General features: G+C 46.2%; 1 protein-coding gene across 4 annotated transcripts in view; it reads right to left on the reverse strand.

The window, feature by feature from the left end:
* The window catches only part of NRBP2 (nuclear receptor binding protein 2), a 464,081-nt gene that overhangs the window by 17,172 nt on the left and 432,320 nt on the right, over window positions 1–14,589 (reverse strand). For all 4 annotated transcript variants that reach the window (XR_011278688.1, XM_069621852.1, XM_069621853.1 and 1 more), the window contains exon 15: window positions 1,977–2,030. Coding sequence is in view for 3 of the 4 variants with exons in the window: in XM_069621852.1 (XP_069477953.1) it covers window positions 1,977–2,030 (54 nt within the window). In the remaining variant the exon portion in view is untranslated. The remainder of the gene's footprint in view (window positions 1–1,976; window positions 2,031–14,589) is intronic.

The raw sequence follows: 14,589 nt of genomic DNA on the forward strand, positions 1-14,589 counted from the left end.
TGATCTGTTTCAACATTTTCTATTTTGGAAACATCAGAGCTATAATCAATGTTGTAATTGGATATAAGCCAAGGACAATTGGGGCCTCATCACGAGTTCGGCGGTAGCCCTTAAATGTGTTACCGCCGCATTTAAGGGTCCACCCAATCTCGAGTCAGGAGTGTTTATCCCCGGCTCAGAGATAGGGGTAAACACTCCATCAAAACGCCCATTTCGGTGCAATTAACGGCGGCGGTATTACCACGTGGTAATTGCGCTGAAAATTCCCCATTGGGGAATGGGAAGTAACAGTTAGCGCCCAAGCCGTGATCCGGTGGCAATACCACCGGACTAGTGGGCGCCAACACAAATAAAGGTGGGCGGTATTACAGCAAGGATACCACCCAACTCATGATCAGGCTCTTAGGGGCTACATGGCGGATGGTTTCAACCGCAGTTCTACATACTCGGCAGAGTCTCTCAGACCGAGGAATACCCTTCCATGCGCCTAATATCTCATGGGCCGTTAACTGGCAGAGGCGCAAACGCAACATGAAATCCTGGGGCCTCTTATTGTTGCAATTTACCAGATAGTTGCCAGGATGAGGAAAACGAAACCCTTGCCTTGCGTACACAAGCTATTTAGATTTAGCCGACAGAGGTTGTATACGTTGACATCCATCCCCAGAGTTTTGCTTTCTCTTTAGGTTAGAATAAAAGGCCCCGCTACCGTAAAACCAATATCACTATAATATTTGCAGATTTCCTATTCATAATATTTAAAACATTTTGGTTCAGTCCATTCTCCCTTAGCCACAAGGGAAACTTTGTGTATTAAATGATCTCGATTGGTGTCCAGATCCAAAAATTTCAGGTAAAACACCCCGCGCTTTAGCTCCCAAATAGTTTTCATAGAGGTTGAGACCAGTTCGCAATTTAAAGCCTCCATCCCAACAAGGATTTCCAAATGTTCCCTTTCAATGTTTGTAGCCACAATACTTCCCTTTCCAAAAAGAGTTCAAGCCCATAGAACATGCCCGGTACAATATAACGTCTGTATAGTTTGACAAGACCTGCAGCCGAGTAGCCTGCTTTATAAATTGCAAGGGCTTTAATCAAGCGCGCTTTTTTCATGGTTTTCATCTCAACAAAGTTTCGCAGCATGTCAACTTTTATCCCAGAGAACATAAGTATTCCCAAATAGGTGTATGCCTTGACTGTTTCAATATTATGAACATCTAATCTCCAGGCGACATTGCGTCTTTTTCTATTTTTAACCATCAATAGCTATTATTTTTGACCTAATGGGGTTAATAATCAGACAATTTTCTCCAGAGCGTCTGCCAATGGCCTCTAAACTACGCTTTAATCAAGCCGTGACATCATCCTTTGTACTGAAAGTGCCTGCCACTGTTATTTCAAAGCAGTCTTCTGAGAATTAATGGCTTAATTGGAGCTGTAAATGCAGTAATGGTTAATAATAATGTCTTGGCCAGGTCTGCCTTCAGGCACTTGAATTATAAGCAGTGTGCGTGTCCCTTCACCGAACTCCTATAAAAAAACAAGCATTGGCAAAGCTAACAGTTTTTGGTTTGTGCAAAGGCATTTTCCAGGCAATGCTATTAGATGCCCAGGTACTCGCGCCATTTTGCACCTGCTACCATCAATGGCCAGTTCATATCACTACAGGCAGTGCCTCGCAAGTGCCTTTCCCATGCCTTCACAAAAGCCCAAGCTGTCGGCATTGCCAGTGCTTGCTCTTATAGCTGGGCCCATGAGTAGAACAGTGAAGTTGGCATAGCGAGGCAGGGAGGAGTGACTCCCACATGGACATCACGCCTGCCGCCAGCCCCCCCACCACCCCCCGTGAGAAAGTGCCCATCATGCTGGTTGCTGGTTGGCCAAGATCTGACCCACATTTTGATAGCATAAGGAGAGGATACAGCCAGGGCCAGGAACAGAGGAAACACTGGCCAGAGACTGAAGCGGTAACTTACGTGCCACCGCGTCTTCTCCTCGTTGCGCTCCAGGCTGCACTGCATCTGCACCACCTGTGGATGAAAAGCACACACCTTTGTCAGCATTCCCACTGGGCGAAGGGGTGCAATCGTCTACCCTCTTATGGACCCCATACTTTTCCCTCTAGTTCACAAAGCATCTCCAATTCATCAGGATCGAATGTTGTAGAGTGGTCTCAGAACCCAGCACAGGAATGCCACCCAAAGGGTGTACAATAGAAATGCAGATACACCCCCCGGTATCGGCCTCTAGAGGACCAAGGGAGTAATGGAGGGCCTGCTGATTCCACCCATTCATGTGTACATTCAATTATTTCATACGTTTGGAATTTGATCAGTCCTTTCATTTCCCCAAAAGTTTTAAACCCTCTTAAATTTGTCACAAACTAATTATACACACCAGACACATACCCATAAGTAGCTTTTACCATAACAAACCCACACAAGTGCCAGACTCCCAAAATAGCATCAAAAACGTCTTCAACTAATGCGACATGACAGCATTCACACATCACATTATTCCATTCAAAATAAAACCAAGCTACACAACACAATACATATTTAAATCCCTGTATTATGACAATTATGGACACCGAAAAAGCCAGCAGAAGTAAATCTGTGCAGTTGCATGCTCCAATTCCCAATGCCAACAGGTGTTGGCCATCAATGCCTGAGCATGTCTTCATCTGATCTACTCTTGCAACTTTCCACAGCAAGACATTAAATCATTACCAGAACTGACATGTTCTTCTTTCTGAGCTTTGTACTGGGCTATAACACGTCACCTAGCAGTGACGCCAAAGCACTAGGAGGTCCACACAAAAGGAAATGATAGCACTGATAAATGAGGAGAATTAGAGGACAATAATCCTCAGAGTGGTGTTCGTCACCGCTTCGATTCCTGTCCTGATGTGACGGAACACGAAAAAAAAAACGGTGCATATATGTTTCTGCACACTTTACTGTTCCATTTGTAGACGCCTTCATCAGGACCAACTTAGCGTTAAATGAGTATTGTATATTTTCGGCAATGGAGACTTTAAACAGTATAAAGCCGAGCTAATTACACCACCCCTGTCAGAAACCCAAAACAGATGCTCTTACAAGGTACAAACATCACGACCACCAAAAGAATACCAAGAGCGGCCAACCCAGGTGGAATAGGGGAAATCAGTGTTGGGGAGTTCTATGAAAGTCCACCTATGGCAGGACTAGAGCACACTCCCTCTTAGGTCTACGGGGCTCCAATTCTTAGGTTTGGCCTGAACTACCCAAAAGGTGTGGTAGCTATGGCCAAGTAGCCAGGCTTAGTCTAGGAGGGAAAAGGGCTGTAGGTAAACACAAAGAACTCAGGGCGCACCAATAGTCAAGAATACACGTATATACTGTGGATCTATACAAGTAGGGTTATAAATACTAAGGTAACTAACACAATATTAGAGTCACAGTTAAGTAAATGTATTCACATTTATCCAGGAATACATTTAAGCATTACTCCAGGCAATAGTAAACTTTAGACAAATACACACAAGTAGTATGAAGGCATCATGAAGCAGGACACAGACAACAGATTCAAAGTTCAAAAATAAATATTTTAATAACTCAAATGTCAGGATGGCTGAAGGCCTAACTTGCCCAATGCTAAGGTGGGATTTCCCTGCCTAAAGAAACTAAGGATAGTCTGAGGCAGAAAGTTCAACTGAAAGGTCTGTCTGTGTACACATTGCCATCACAACTAAAGCTAAACAATGTGTAGGATTGTCAGCAATAAACGGAACGGTGTTCCAAATAAAGTTCTGAGCTTCCTCCAGCTCCTGACGTACTTTCAGCTCCCCTTCCCCAAGTTCAAGACAGTTTCACAAAGTCTCTGGGTTCCCTTACCTAAGTTCAAGACAACACAATTCCGAAAAAGGTCTCCGGTTTCCTTTCCCAAGACTTCAGCTTGCCAACTTGGTCTCACACTCTCAATATTCAAAAACAATTCCAGGTCAACTTTACACTCCTTTTGGTTTCTTAATAGTTCAATCAGATTGCTTTCTCCCGATTCACTTCAGCAACCTCTTTGGCTTTCACAGTTGGGGTATCCCCAGTCTAGGCGCAGTTGTCGGACCACATGGTCCACCCATCACAGGTCACACAACCAGGAACCCAGGCTCCTAGGCCCACACAGGTTCTTCTGTATTTTTACCTGTGTAATTGTTCACACTCACTTGGCTTTTCCTGGTCAGCCTCTTGGCTTTGCCACAATGTATTCTTTTCTTTGCCAGTCTCTTGGCTTTGCCACAATGTGTTTTCGCATATAGTTCACTTTGTGGTGTTTTTGTTCCTTCGTCACCTTGCTTTCATACTTTTTAGCAATCTTTCATGCTTGGTTTCCATTGTCTTTCATACGGCTTGTGCTTTGTTTTCAATAAACAGTACTTGAATTTCACACAGACTTATGATCGAGTCATAACTTTGCTAAAAGCCTTCATTTAGTTCGATATTCGATAACTGATCTTTTAATCTGCTGCTTGCATTTTAAATTGTCCTTAGATTTCCCCTCAACCCATTGCTTTGGGTTAATTTAATTTTGCCCATGCTTTTTCATTAATTCAGCATCTATTTTGGCTTTCCCACAGCCCACAGGAGCGCCCCAGTCCGAGGGCTCGTCCCTTCTCACTCACCTGTCCCTGGCGTCTCCTCCGGGCAGCTGTGCTTTTGGCTTCTGCTCCACCGACACGCTTTCCTTTGACCGCGATCCCGGCTTACACTGTACCTTCTCTTTGTATCTCGCCAGCAGCTCTGCTTTATCACCGTGCACGCTTTCGGTAACTCTGCTCCTTTCTTCTTTGTCCGCAGCACCAGCTCTGAACCTCCGACCAGTGAAGCTCCACATCTGTGGCCTTCTCGCTGCCCACCCAGGCCTTGGCTCCATAGATTCTTGGGATCGTCTGCCGGCGTCCTGGCCCTCCTGGTTTAGGACGATTGTACCGAAAAAAAATGGTTGCAACGACCAAAAGTTCTAAAAATGCTACCACCAAAGGTTCAAACACCAAAAGTTTGAACCATTGGTGGTAGCATTGTAAAAACATAAAATAAATGGGGGCTGCTTTATGGTAGTGAGAGGGGATTGCGGGGGACACCCCCGCAGCCTTCCGTTTGAAAAAAAAAACGATCACAGAAGTGAAAAGGGAACTGGCGCTACAGGAACCCAGCATGAAGATGAAGGTAAGTGGGGTTTGTTTATGTTGGGGGTGTGGGTCGGGGGGGGGGTGTTGTGTGTGTGCGTGTTCGCATGAGAAAGATCGTTTGGTAGTTCGCACCTTTCTCATGCGAACGTTTTGCCCGCGGTAGTTTCAGCCACGGGTAAATCACTTAGATTCGGCCGTCCTACAGGACCCACTTCCTGGTATGCAGGATTCTCCCTTCAGGCCCTCAACGATTGGCCCCGGCTCTCTGCTGCTGGACACTCTCCCTTTTATACACCTGCAACCACTTGACAGGTTGCAGGTGTGAGTTCATGATTGTAATTGCCTGGTCGTAAATAGTGGAGCACTTGAGACATGCCCAACCTTTATAACACTCTACAAGCTTCTTCCTCGACTCAGTACTAGAGTGGTGAAATGACTTACTCGTGTTCAATGCTCCTAGTTGCCTCTTCCTCATCCCAATACTATAGTGGGTGAAATGAGGGGAGATGGTTTGCAAAAGCCCCAGAAAAGGTACAGGAGAGGGCGGGATTAGCTCTCATAAGGAAAAGGGGGATCCCCTGTCTTGCCTGCGAACCTCCTCTACTTCATCCTCCTCCTAGTGTTCCCGTGTTTACGATGTCTTTAGTGTTTTTTCCAGGCAGAGGGGAAAAGGGTCTCAATATTCAGTAAATGCAGGTGGGACCAATAGTTCATGGAATGGAAATGGGGGTTACTGCGTCTCACCAAAGGACAACCCCCTACAATTCCCCCAAGTCTCCCCTACCCAGGTGATCCTCCCTCGCTCATCCACCACCCGGGGTCGGGATCCAAGAGCGACGGCCCTCCCCATGCCACCTGAGCAGAGGATTGATTGTTTATGCGCTTTTTCACAAATGTTACAAAGCGTAAATGATGGGGAGAAAAGTGGGAGGACGGCTTCAGGTTTGTCACAGTCGTCAGAGTAGCATTCAAGTTTAGCAAATCAATTATTGTAGCCAAGATTAAGTAACCCAACACAGATACTGGTAAGTACTGTAAGGCAGCCTACACTTAAAAAGGTCCATCCCTATCTGGGGATAGAAGTCTCAGAATCAGAAGAGGCACTGGGGAACCAGGGCCCATGGACAGCAAAACAAAGGAAGGCAAACACTTTGAAAGTTGTCAAAATAACAGGTTTCTTCTGAGTTGCAGACAAGTAACATGTTTCGTTAAAAGGTGGTTCAGGGAGGTCAGGCCCACCCTCTGTAGGACTGTTGAACAAAGGACAAGTCATCAAGAGTTTTTGCAAAAAAGACGACGGGCACCATTATAGTACAATGGTGCCCCATGTGTCCATTAGCGCAGCTGCGACAACAGCCTGCAGGTGCGATTCACACAATAAAAAAAAAAATAATAATCAGTAGAAATCATCCACTGCCACCAGCCACTCAGATGAACTTGTCACTGCAGCTAGAAAGTTCTTGGAGGATAGCTCAGCTGCAACGTGCTCGCCTTGGAAACAAGATGACACAAAGTAACGGGTTCGATCCCCAGGCCCGCGCTTAAAAACCTCTGGGATGCAACTAAGAGATATTTTCCTGTAACAGCGCCTCAATGCCCCGAGGCTGTGTGAGCCCTTTAAAAATGCAAAATAAATAAATAAAATAAAGATAGAGGAGAGGTGGAAAAAGGGATACATTGTGTCCCCCTCAGCACTCCACATAAGGTGGGGGCAGGGGGTGCTGACTCCAAAAAAATAATAGTGACGTAGGATAAAAAGTAGCCCCCTGTCCTTGGAAACAATAGTTATCACAAGGGGGGGGGGAGATTGCAGAGCACCCAGCAGCAGTGCACAGAAAGATATGATATGATAATGATAGTTTATTTATATAGCGCCTGTACACAATGTGTTTCAAAGTGCTTCAAGGCAAGGGAGGGAACAAGGAAAAGTACAACAACATTCTTACAGGCCATGAACTGTAAGGATGTGAAATTAACTATCGGCCTGACGACATTTCAGATAGTGCAAGAGCTAAGACATAGATAAGGAAGGGAGGGGGAGAGTGGGAAGGAAATGGAAACAACCAGGCGACTATCGTACTAGGCCTGACATTTCTGGGAGAGCCGGAGAAAAACAAAAAGGTAAGGGAGAGGGGTGCAGAAAGGGAGGGGAGGAACAAAACAAGTGACTATCGTACTAGGCCTGACAACGTTTCAGATAATGCTGGATGGAGGAGGGGGGGGGGGACAGCAAGGGGATGGGGGAGCGACAGATGAGGTTGCTATCATACTATGTCCAGGAACAATTCTGATAGAGTAAGTGCATAGAAGAAAGTAAGGGGAGGAGATAGGAAAAGGGAGAGGGGAGGGGAGGAGAGAACAGAGAGTAAGCAGCCAAAAAGAGTGGCGAAGCAAGAGCGGAGAGCAAATACAAATGCAGTTAAGAAAGTAAGGGGAGGAGGGGAGGAGATGGGAAAAGGGAGAGGGGAGGGGAAGGCGGGGTGCTGCAATAATACATTGCAGATGCCTTAAAAGAAGGAAAGAATTTCTCCAAAACGATACTACCAAAAAGGGGTGAAAAGCGTCCCTAGAGGTGGAAGAAAAGAGGAGTGAGTGGGGAAAAAGGTTCCATCTCACTCAGGGTTGATCCAATCAAGAGTCCAGCAAGACGTGGTGAGGGGGCTCAAAAGAGGGGAGGATATTGCACAAAAATGAAATTCTACCCAACAATCAGTTCATAGAAAAGCTTGTAGATGGAACGTAGCTCCTACAATAAACCACAGCTACTACCAAATGTGCTCTTTGCTTGAAGAGTTGCTAAACACAAAGTTAATGCTATGTTAATGTTAAAGGACATTTGTACCGCGCACCATCACCACCGAAGTGGTCCCCTGGCGGCTCTGAAAAAGGGGAGGAGAGGGGGTGAGTTAGTGGGAATAAGCTAGAAAAGTGCAAGAGAGCAGTTATGTGCTGTTGGCAGCCTCAGCCCGGTGGGCCCGTTGGCTGGGCTTGGGGTGTTTTACGGTCCGTAGTCGTCGTGTGCTGTTGAGCAAGTCTATGTGTGGTTTGTTTTGTTGTTGCATTGTTGTGAAGTTTGTGCGGATTGCTGCGTGTTAGGCTTGTGGTTGTGTTTGGTTATAGTTTGAGAGGTGTATGCAGAGGGATGGAATTGTTAGTTGGTTGGTTAGTTGGCATTGCTGTCCTTGCAATTGTGGGATTCCATCTAGGTGCAGTACATGCTGACATTCACATTTCTATCCAAATGCAACGCGAGCTAAAGTTTAAAATTGTAAGTGTGGTGCATGTTAAGAATAACATACGAGTGTGGCACATGCTAACAATCACATTTCTATCTAGATGCGACACAGGCTAAAGTTTAGTTCCCTACATGTGTGGCACTGGCATATGCATCACAAGGCAACATTTACAATCCCTTTACAGTGGTCACAAGTCTTCCTAAGTATGTATTATTGAAGTCTATGGCAGTCTACGCTATGGAAGGTAAGGTAGAGTGACAGGGCTGTCGACGACATGTCGATGGCAAGCCCTTCTCAGGAATCAAGATCGGTATACACTGACCCCGAGAGCCCTTCCCCCGTGATACGCTGACACCCAGGGAAAGGTTCTCTCAAGGCATGAGCACTACTGGACACCCTCCATATGTGAGGACTCTCAGTCAGAAAGGCCATCTAAAGTGTGGTACATGCTAACGTTAACAATCCCGTCTAGGTGTGGTATATGCTTACATTGGCAAGTAGTTAGTTAGTATGTAACGCAGGCAACATGTACAGTTCAGTCAGCCTTGAGTAGATTTAGGCTGGTGGTCATGAATCTCATTAAGTATGCATGATGTGAGGCTATGGTAATCCACAAAATTGAAAGGTAAGATAGAGTGGCAGGGGCTTTTGGAGTAGAGTAATTGCTCTGCACCCCACCCATGCCACACTCAGTTTTGTTGGTGTCTGATGGCTTCCTTGGCGTCCCCTGCGGACACCTGCAGACACATCTTGGGGCCGTCCTTTGCCTCGGGGTCCTTCGCCGCAGGGCTGCCGGGCAGAGGGCTGCCCTTGGATGTCATTGATGTGGGGTATGGGGACCAATCCGGATGGAGTGGGCGTGTTGGGAGGCGGGTAGAGGGAAACCAGGAAGCGGGTGGGCTGGGGGAGAGGGACCACGCGCTGAGTGCGCTATGGTGCTTTTAAGCACCTTTGCAATATAAAATTGCATGGTTTGGGGAAATGGGGGTCAGGAGACTCCTTACCTTTGGCCTGGGCTTACTGCAAATGGCGGAGAACGCCTACTGCAGACCCTCGCAAACGGCCTCTTTTTTTTTTTTTTAGAAAGGACCAATCGGGACGAGGGGGAGGCGGGCAGAGGGAAACCAGGAAGCGGGTGGGCTGGGGGAGAGGGACCACGTGCCGAGTGCGCTATGGTGCTTTTAAGCACCTTTGCAATATAAAATTGCATGGTTTGGGGAAATGGGGGTCAGGAGACTCCTTACCTTTGGCTTGAGCTTACTGCAAATGGTGGAGAACACCTACTGCAGACCCTCGCCACGGCCTCTGTTTTTTTTTCTTTTTAAAGTTCAGATAGTTACTTTTTCCTGTCATTTAATTGCACTGTTTGTTTACTTATCGATCTAGAATGTATCTAATTAACAATAGTTAGCAACCAAAGTTGGCAGATGCCTTTCACGCACAACCAGTGCGTTGTCAAGTCCTGGGGTGTGTGGCATGATTTCCTCTAAATAGTCAACCGTGAAATCTGCATGGTCTCACTTTGTCGAGATAAAATGCAAACAGGTGTGAAAACCGACAAGTGCCCGATTCAGCAGCCAATGCCACACACACACACACACACACACACACCCCCCCCCCCCCCCCCCCGGACCCTCTGGACCTCACTGGCGGCACCACACAGCATTCCCCGGATTTCTGGAAGTGGTGAAACAAGGACCGGACAGAGCTCTGTGCAAGCATCTGGACGCGATGAACAAAACTCAAAGATCCCTACGCGACCTTGAAAACCACATTTCAAAGCCCTAGAACGCACCGTTTATGAGATATTTGCTCCACAATGCATGAAACATCAATGTGGTCGTAGAAGGGCTGGACATAGCTCATTTTAAGTGTCTCGACCCAAGAAACAAAACTCAATGGTTTGAAAATGTTTCAAGGCTCTAGGACACACCGTTTCCGAGATATCTGCTCCGCTACACACTTCTCCATGCCAGGGTGAGGCAACAGGTGGGGAGAGTGCACAGAAGGTCCCATGATTCTACAGCACAACTCACCTCCCCTCCATGTCTGCTCTGGGGTATGTAAGCCAGCCACACGCACCCATTCTCAGTGCAGTTTACTTCAGAGTGAAAAGCACATCAAGCGATAAGTGCCTCGGAACAGGGACCTACAGAATCACTAATTGTCAACATGTGATGAGTGTCCTCATTTCTGTCTACAGAACCCGGGAGGAGTACGGGTACTTTTTGCTAAGACTGGAGACGCGTCGGGTGAAATTGACAAATGGAATTACAAGGATACAGAGAGGTCGCAAGGATAGGTCGCGTGTATGATTTCACATTCTCAAATGACTGTGTAAAGAAAGGATGCATCCGCAAAGAGGGGAGCTCTTACGCAGACACAAAGTGAGTGAAATAGAGATCCTAAACAGCGGGAGCTGTGCAAGAAATAAAGGGAGAGCAAAATTCCAAAAAACTGATAAACCTAAGAGACCCATTGAAGAAGTGTGAACTAGCGGGCTTCTGGGTTCACGGAAAGGAGACCCGGAGAAGCCTAAAGAAATTACCAGGAAAAGGTACAGTGAACTCCTTTTGCCAAGTGAACTTTGTGCCAAGGGAAATTTTGCCAAATGAAACCTGGCACTTTATAATCCTGAGTGCCTTAAACGTGGGGAAGAGAGCTGCAGAAAGGCTCCATTGTCACGTTAATTTTACTTTGAACACTATTCAGTTGGCCAAATCCCATTCACCCGGTTATTCTGTAGAAGTGAGGACAAGCATAGGTTTTAACACAGGCAGTATTTTGTTTTGGACCAACAGAATTAGACTTCCCTCAGTTTTCTTTCAATTAGGGAACATTGCCATTTTAGAGTTAGGGCAAGTTGGGTGTTACACCATCCTGACCATCGAGAACAAAAGCTTTCAAACTGTGTTTCACTTGTCTGTGTCGTCTCTTGATACCATGCCGGTCTCACAGTGTGCATTAACAATACAAGGATGACATATGTTTATCTCGGTTCTATTTGAATTTAACTAACCAAAGATTAAGGACATTTTAACGAACCCCCTGCAAGCACTCTGTTTCCACAGGTTTAAAACCCCTCCCCACCATGTATATATATATATTTTTTTTAATTCTGTCTTTCTTTCTTGTTTTGTATTCGTTATAATCTCATTCTTTATTCTTTTATTAAGTATAATCACTGGATACCGTTTATATCACCCAAATGGGGATGTGCCTCTTCCTAGTCCCAGTGTGAAGGCAGTGCTTTTGGGGGACATTTTGGAGGGAAGAAAGGGCCGACAGTAGCCTACAAAGGCTTGAGGAATAGAAGGTTCATTCTGAAATGGGAATGGGGGATACCATGTCTCACCAAAGGACGTCCTCGCCCCAAGTTCCCTCCACCCAGGTGATCGTCCATCGCATATCCATCCCCAGGGTCGGAATCCAAAAACAATGGCCTTTTCCTGGCCACTCTGCTGGCTACCAGCCAAGAAAAAAGTAATTTCAAAGCACTTTGGAGCACTCTGCATCACCCACAGGGATCTTCAGGGCTGTGGAGTCAAATTCACCAAATGTTATGTCTTGGGACTTTGTATAGCGCCTTTTACCATTGGTATGATCTTAAAGAGCTGTGGGATGAACACCCTTGGGCTTGGGGACCGCAGTCCAGGTCAGTGGAGAGACTAGGGTAGTAAATAGTGCATGGCCGCACTCCGCGTGTGTCCAGCTCGGGCGGTTTACGTAGTGTGTAGTTGCATTCTAACGCTAGGCATGGTGCAGTGGTTGTGTGAGATCAGTAGATTGTATGCAGCGAGGCCGAGTGACCCGGGTTGCTGCATTCTAGCGAGGTGGAGATTGTGCATGAGATTATGCGCACAGCTAGGCCGATTTATTTCGTGGGGGATACGTCTTCTAAAGACTGAGGTTTTCATGGAGGTGTACAAGTATGTGTGCCGCTAGGCCGAATTAATGAAGTGGTATAACTGCCTTCTATTGTTGTGGTGCAGAGCAGAGAGTTAGCATATTGGTATATGCGAGTATCTGTGCAAATTGGAGAGAGTCCCTTATTCCTGATTAAATTCTAGTGCCTGTCGTGCTGACCATAACTCTGTAATTTAGAGGTTCAGAGCTATTAGTTCCTCCACGCGACATTCTCAGTCTAGCGTGGAGTTTGTTTTGTGTGAGCTTGAGCGTGTCATTCACTGCTTGACAAGGGTTATCGGTATTAAGTTGCCAGATTCCAAGCCTTTACTGGGATAAGCGATTGCAGCTCTCCGGTCGTCCCTGTGTCTTGTTAAGTCTTGAATTGCTTATTGGTTGACACCATCTCAGTGTGCAGTTACTTCCAGTTCTGTTCTATCGAACCTACGAGTAAATCCAAGATATGACTGGTACTCTGTGAACCCGAAGGTCCAGCATCAGACCAGGCCGTGTTGTTGGTGCTTTGTCTGACTGACATTATTGCCTGCAGCGGAGGTTTGAGTGTTCCTGGACTAGTGTGTGGTTTGTGTATTGATAACAGGTGACAGCCCATCAATGTCACTTGCAGGAGCCTGCCTTGCCAGACTCCACCTAATTTCAGAGCCTATTCCTTTAAAGGTGTAACAAAGTCAGTCCATTTCTAATGTTAGTGCATAACTGCTGATGGGCCCATTTGTTCGGGTTCTGGGTACTGTTTATAGCGAGCGGTTGGGTGTTCACGTCCTAATTTATGGTGTGAATTCTGAACATTACACGGCATCATTGTCCCTTGCGATAGCTACGTGTGCTACAAGTCTCATCTTATAGGAGAGCGTAGAGCATATCCGCAAAAGGCAAAGAGTAAAGAGCAAGCCCAATAAAAGCTTCAGAACATAACTGATACTGGGTCTCGGGTAAAGAAGTTCAGGGAATTAATTCTCAGACCAATCCGGGTAAGCATCACCTGATCAGGGGCCACATAGCCTAGCTGGTAAACATTAACAGAGGTATACGACTAAGAACGTAGTGCATACCTGGTGGAAGACCATGACGTTGCACTCTGCATTTCCGACTTGTTCTACTAAGCGACTGCCTCTGATGTATTCCGAAGTTAGGTCCCCCTTGGCAGTTTGGTGCTCCAGCCCCTGAAGGTAAGCGCTGTCCCGGAACGCTTCCCACCAGCTTTCATCGTCTTGTACACCATTTGTGCTCGTTTGAGCCACAGCACGCTGAAGCCTGCTCCAATCCTTTTCCTCTAACGTTGCGTTCGTGCTGGATCTGGCTTCCTACCTGTACTAAATCGCTAACTCCCTACCAGTCATTTCACCTCCTGGTTTTCTACTTTAAGCCTGTTCTCTTGTTACTGAGTTTCAACATACTCCAATTGTGTGCTTGTCAACTGCCTGCTATATGTAACTTCTGATGCTCATCACCTCTATTCTAGATAGTCAGCCAGGCCTGTTCCGAATCTGCCTGTTTCATTCAAAATGTGGGCATTTTGACTGTATTTTTGGAAGTTGTATCTGGAAGGTTTGAATCTGCTTGCCTTAGTCAATTGTTGCCATTTTGACAGTATTTTTGGAAAACAAATCCTGTTGCTCTGAACCCGTGAGCTGCGCTAAATGCTATGCTTTTTCACATAATTGGGACATTCAAATCAGTGCACTATCTGTAAAATACTGCTGTGTCAATTGCTATGCCTTTTACCCTTAGCTTGATTGTAATTTCGGGGTGCTCACTTTACTGGCTGCGGCTCAATTTTTGAATGTTGAAATGATCTTTCCCTCTTCACTTTGTAACCTAGGCCTTATCCCTCATTAACTTTGACTTACTGTTTCATTTGACTCTTCTTCACCTGCCCTGCTATCAGCCGCCTGCTGAGTTCCTCATGCATTGCGAAGTCCCTCTATCTGCTCTGCGCCCTCCCCCTGCAATTATGGTGCTCTCCATCTCCCCCCCATCTACTCTAGCTGCTACTCTATCACCTTTCCTACCTCTCTCTTGAAGTCTGGAACGAACACATTTAAGAAAGCACTCCTAGTCTCCAACCTATTGCTGATATCTACAAACAAGACTATCACTGACATCCTCTTTGCTGTCCCCTCTCCTGACCCAAGGACTCCCAATATAGTCTCTATCCTCTCCCTCGTTTCTTCCTCATCCATTAATGGTAGTACCAGATGGGACGTTCTCCTGGAACACTTCTCATCTTCCAGGTGTATCATTAATGTCTACCAG

The sequence above is a fragment of the Ambystoma mexicanum genome, chromosome 5q (genome assembly GCF_040938575.1).
Source record: "Ambystoma mexicanum isolate Mex_15411 chromosome 5q, UKY_AmexF1_1, whole genome shotgun sequence".
Taxonomy (NCBI): Eukaryota; Metazoa; Chordata; class Amphibia; order Caudata; family Ambystomatidae; genus Ambystoma; species Ambystoma mexicanum.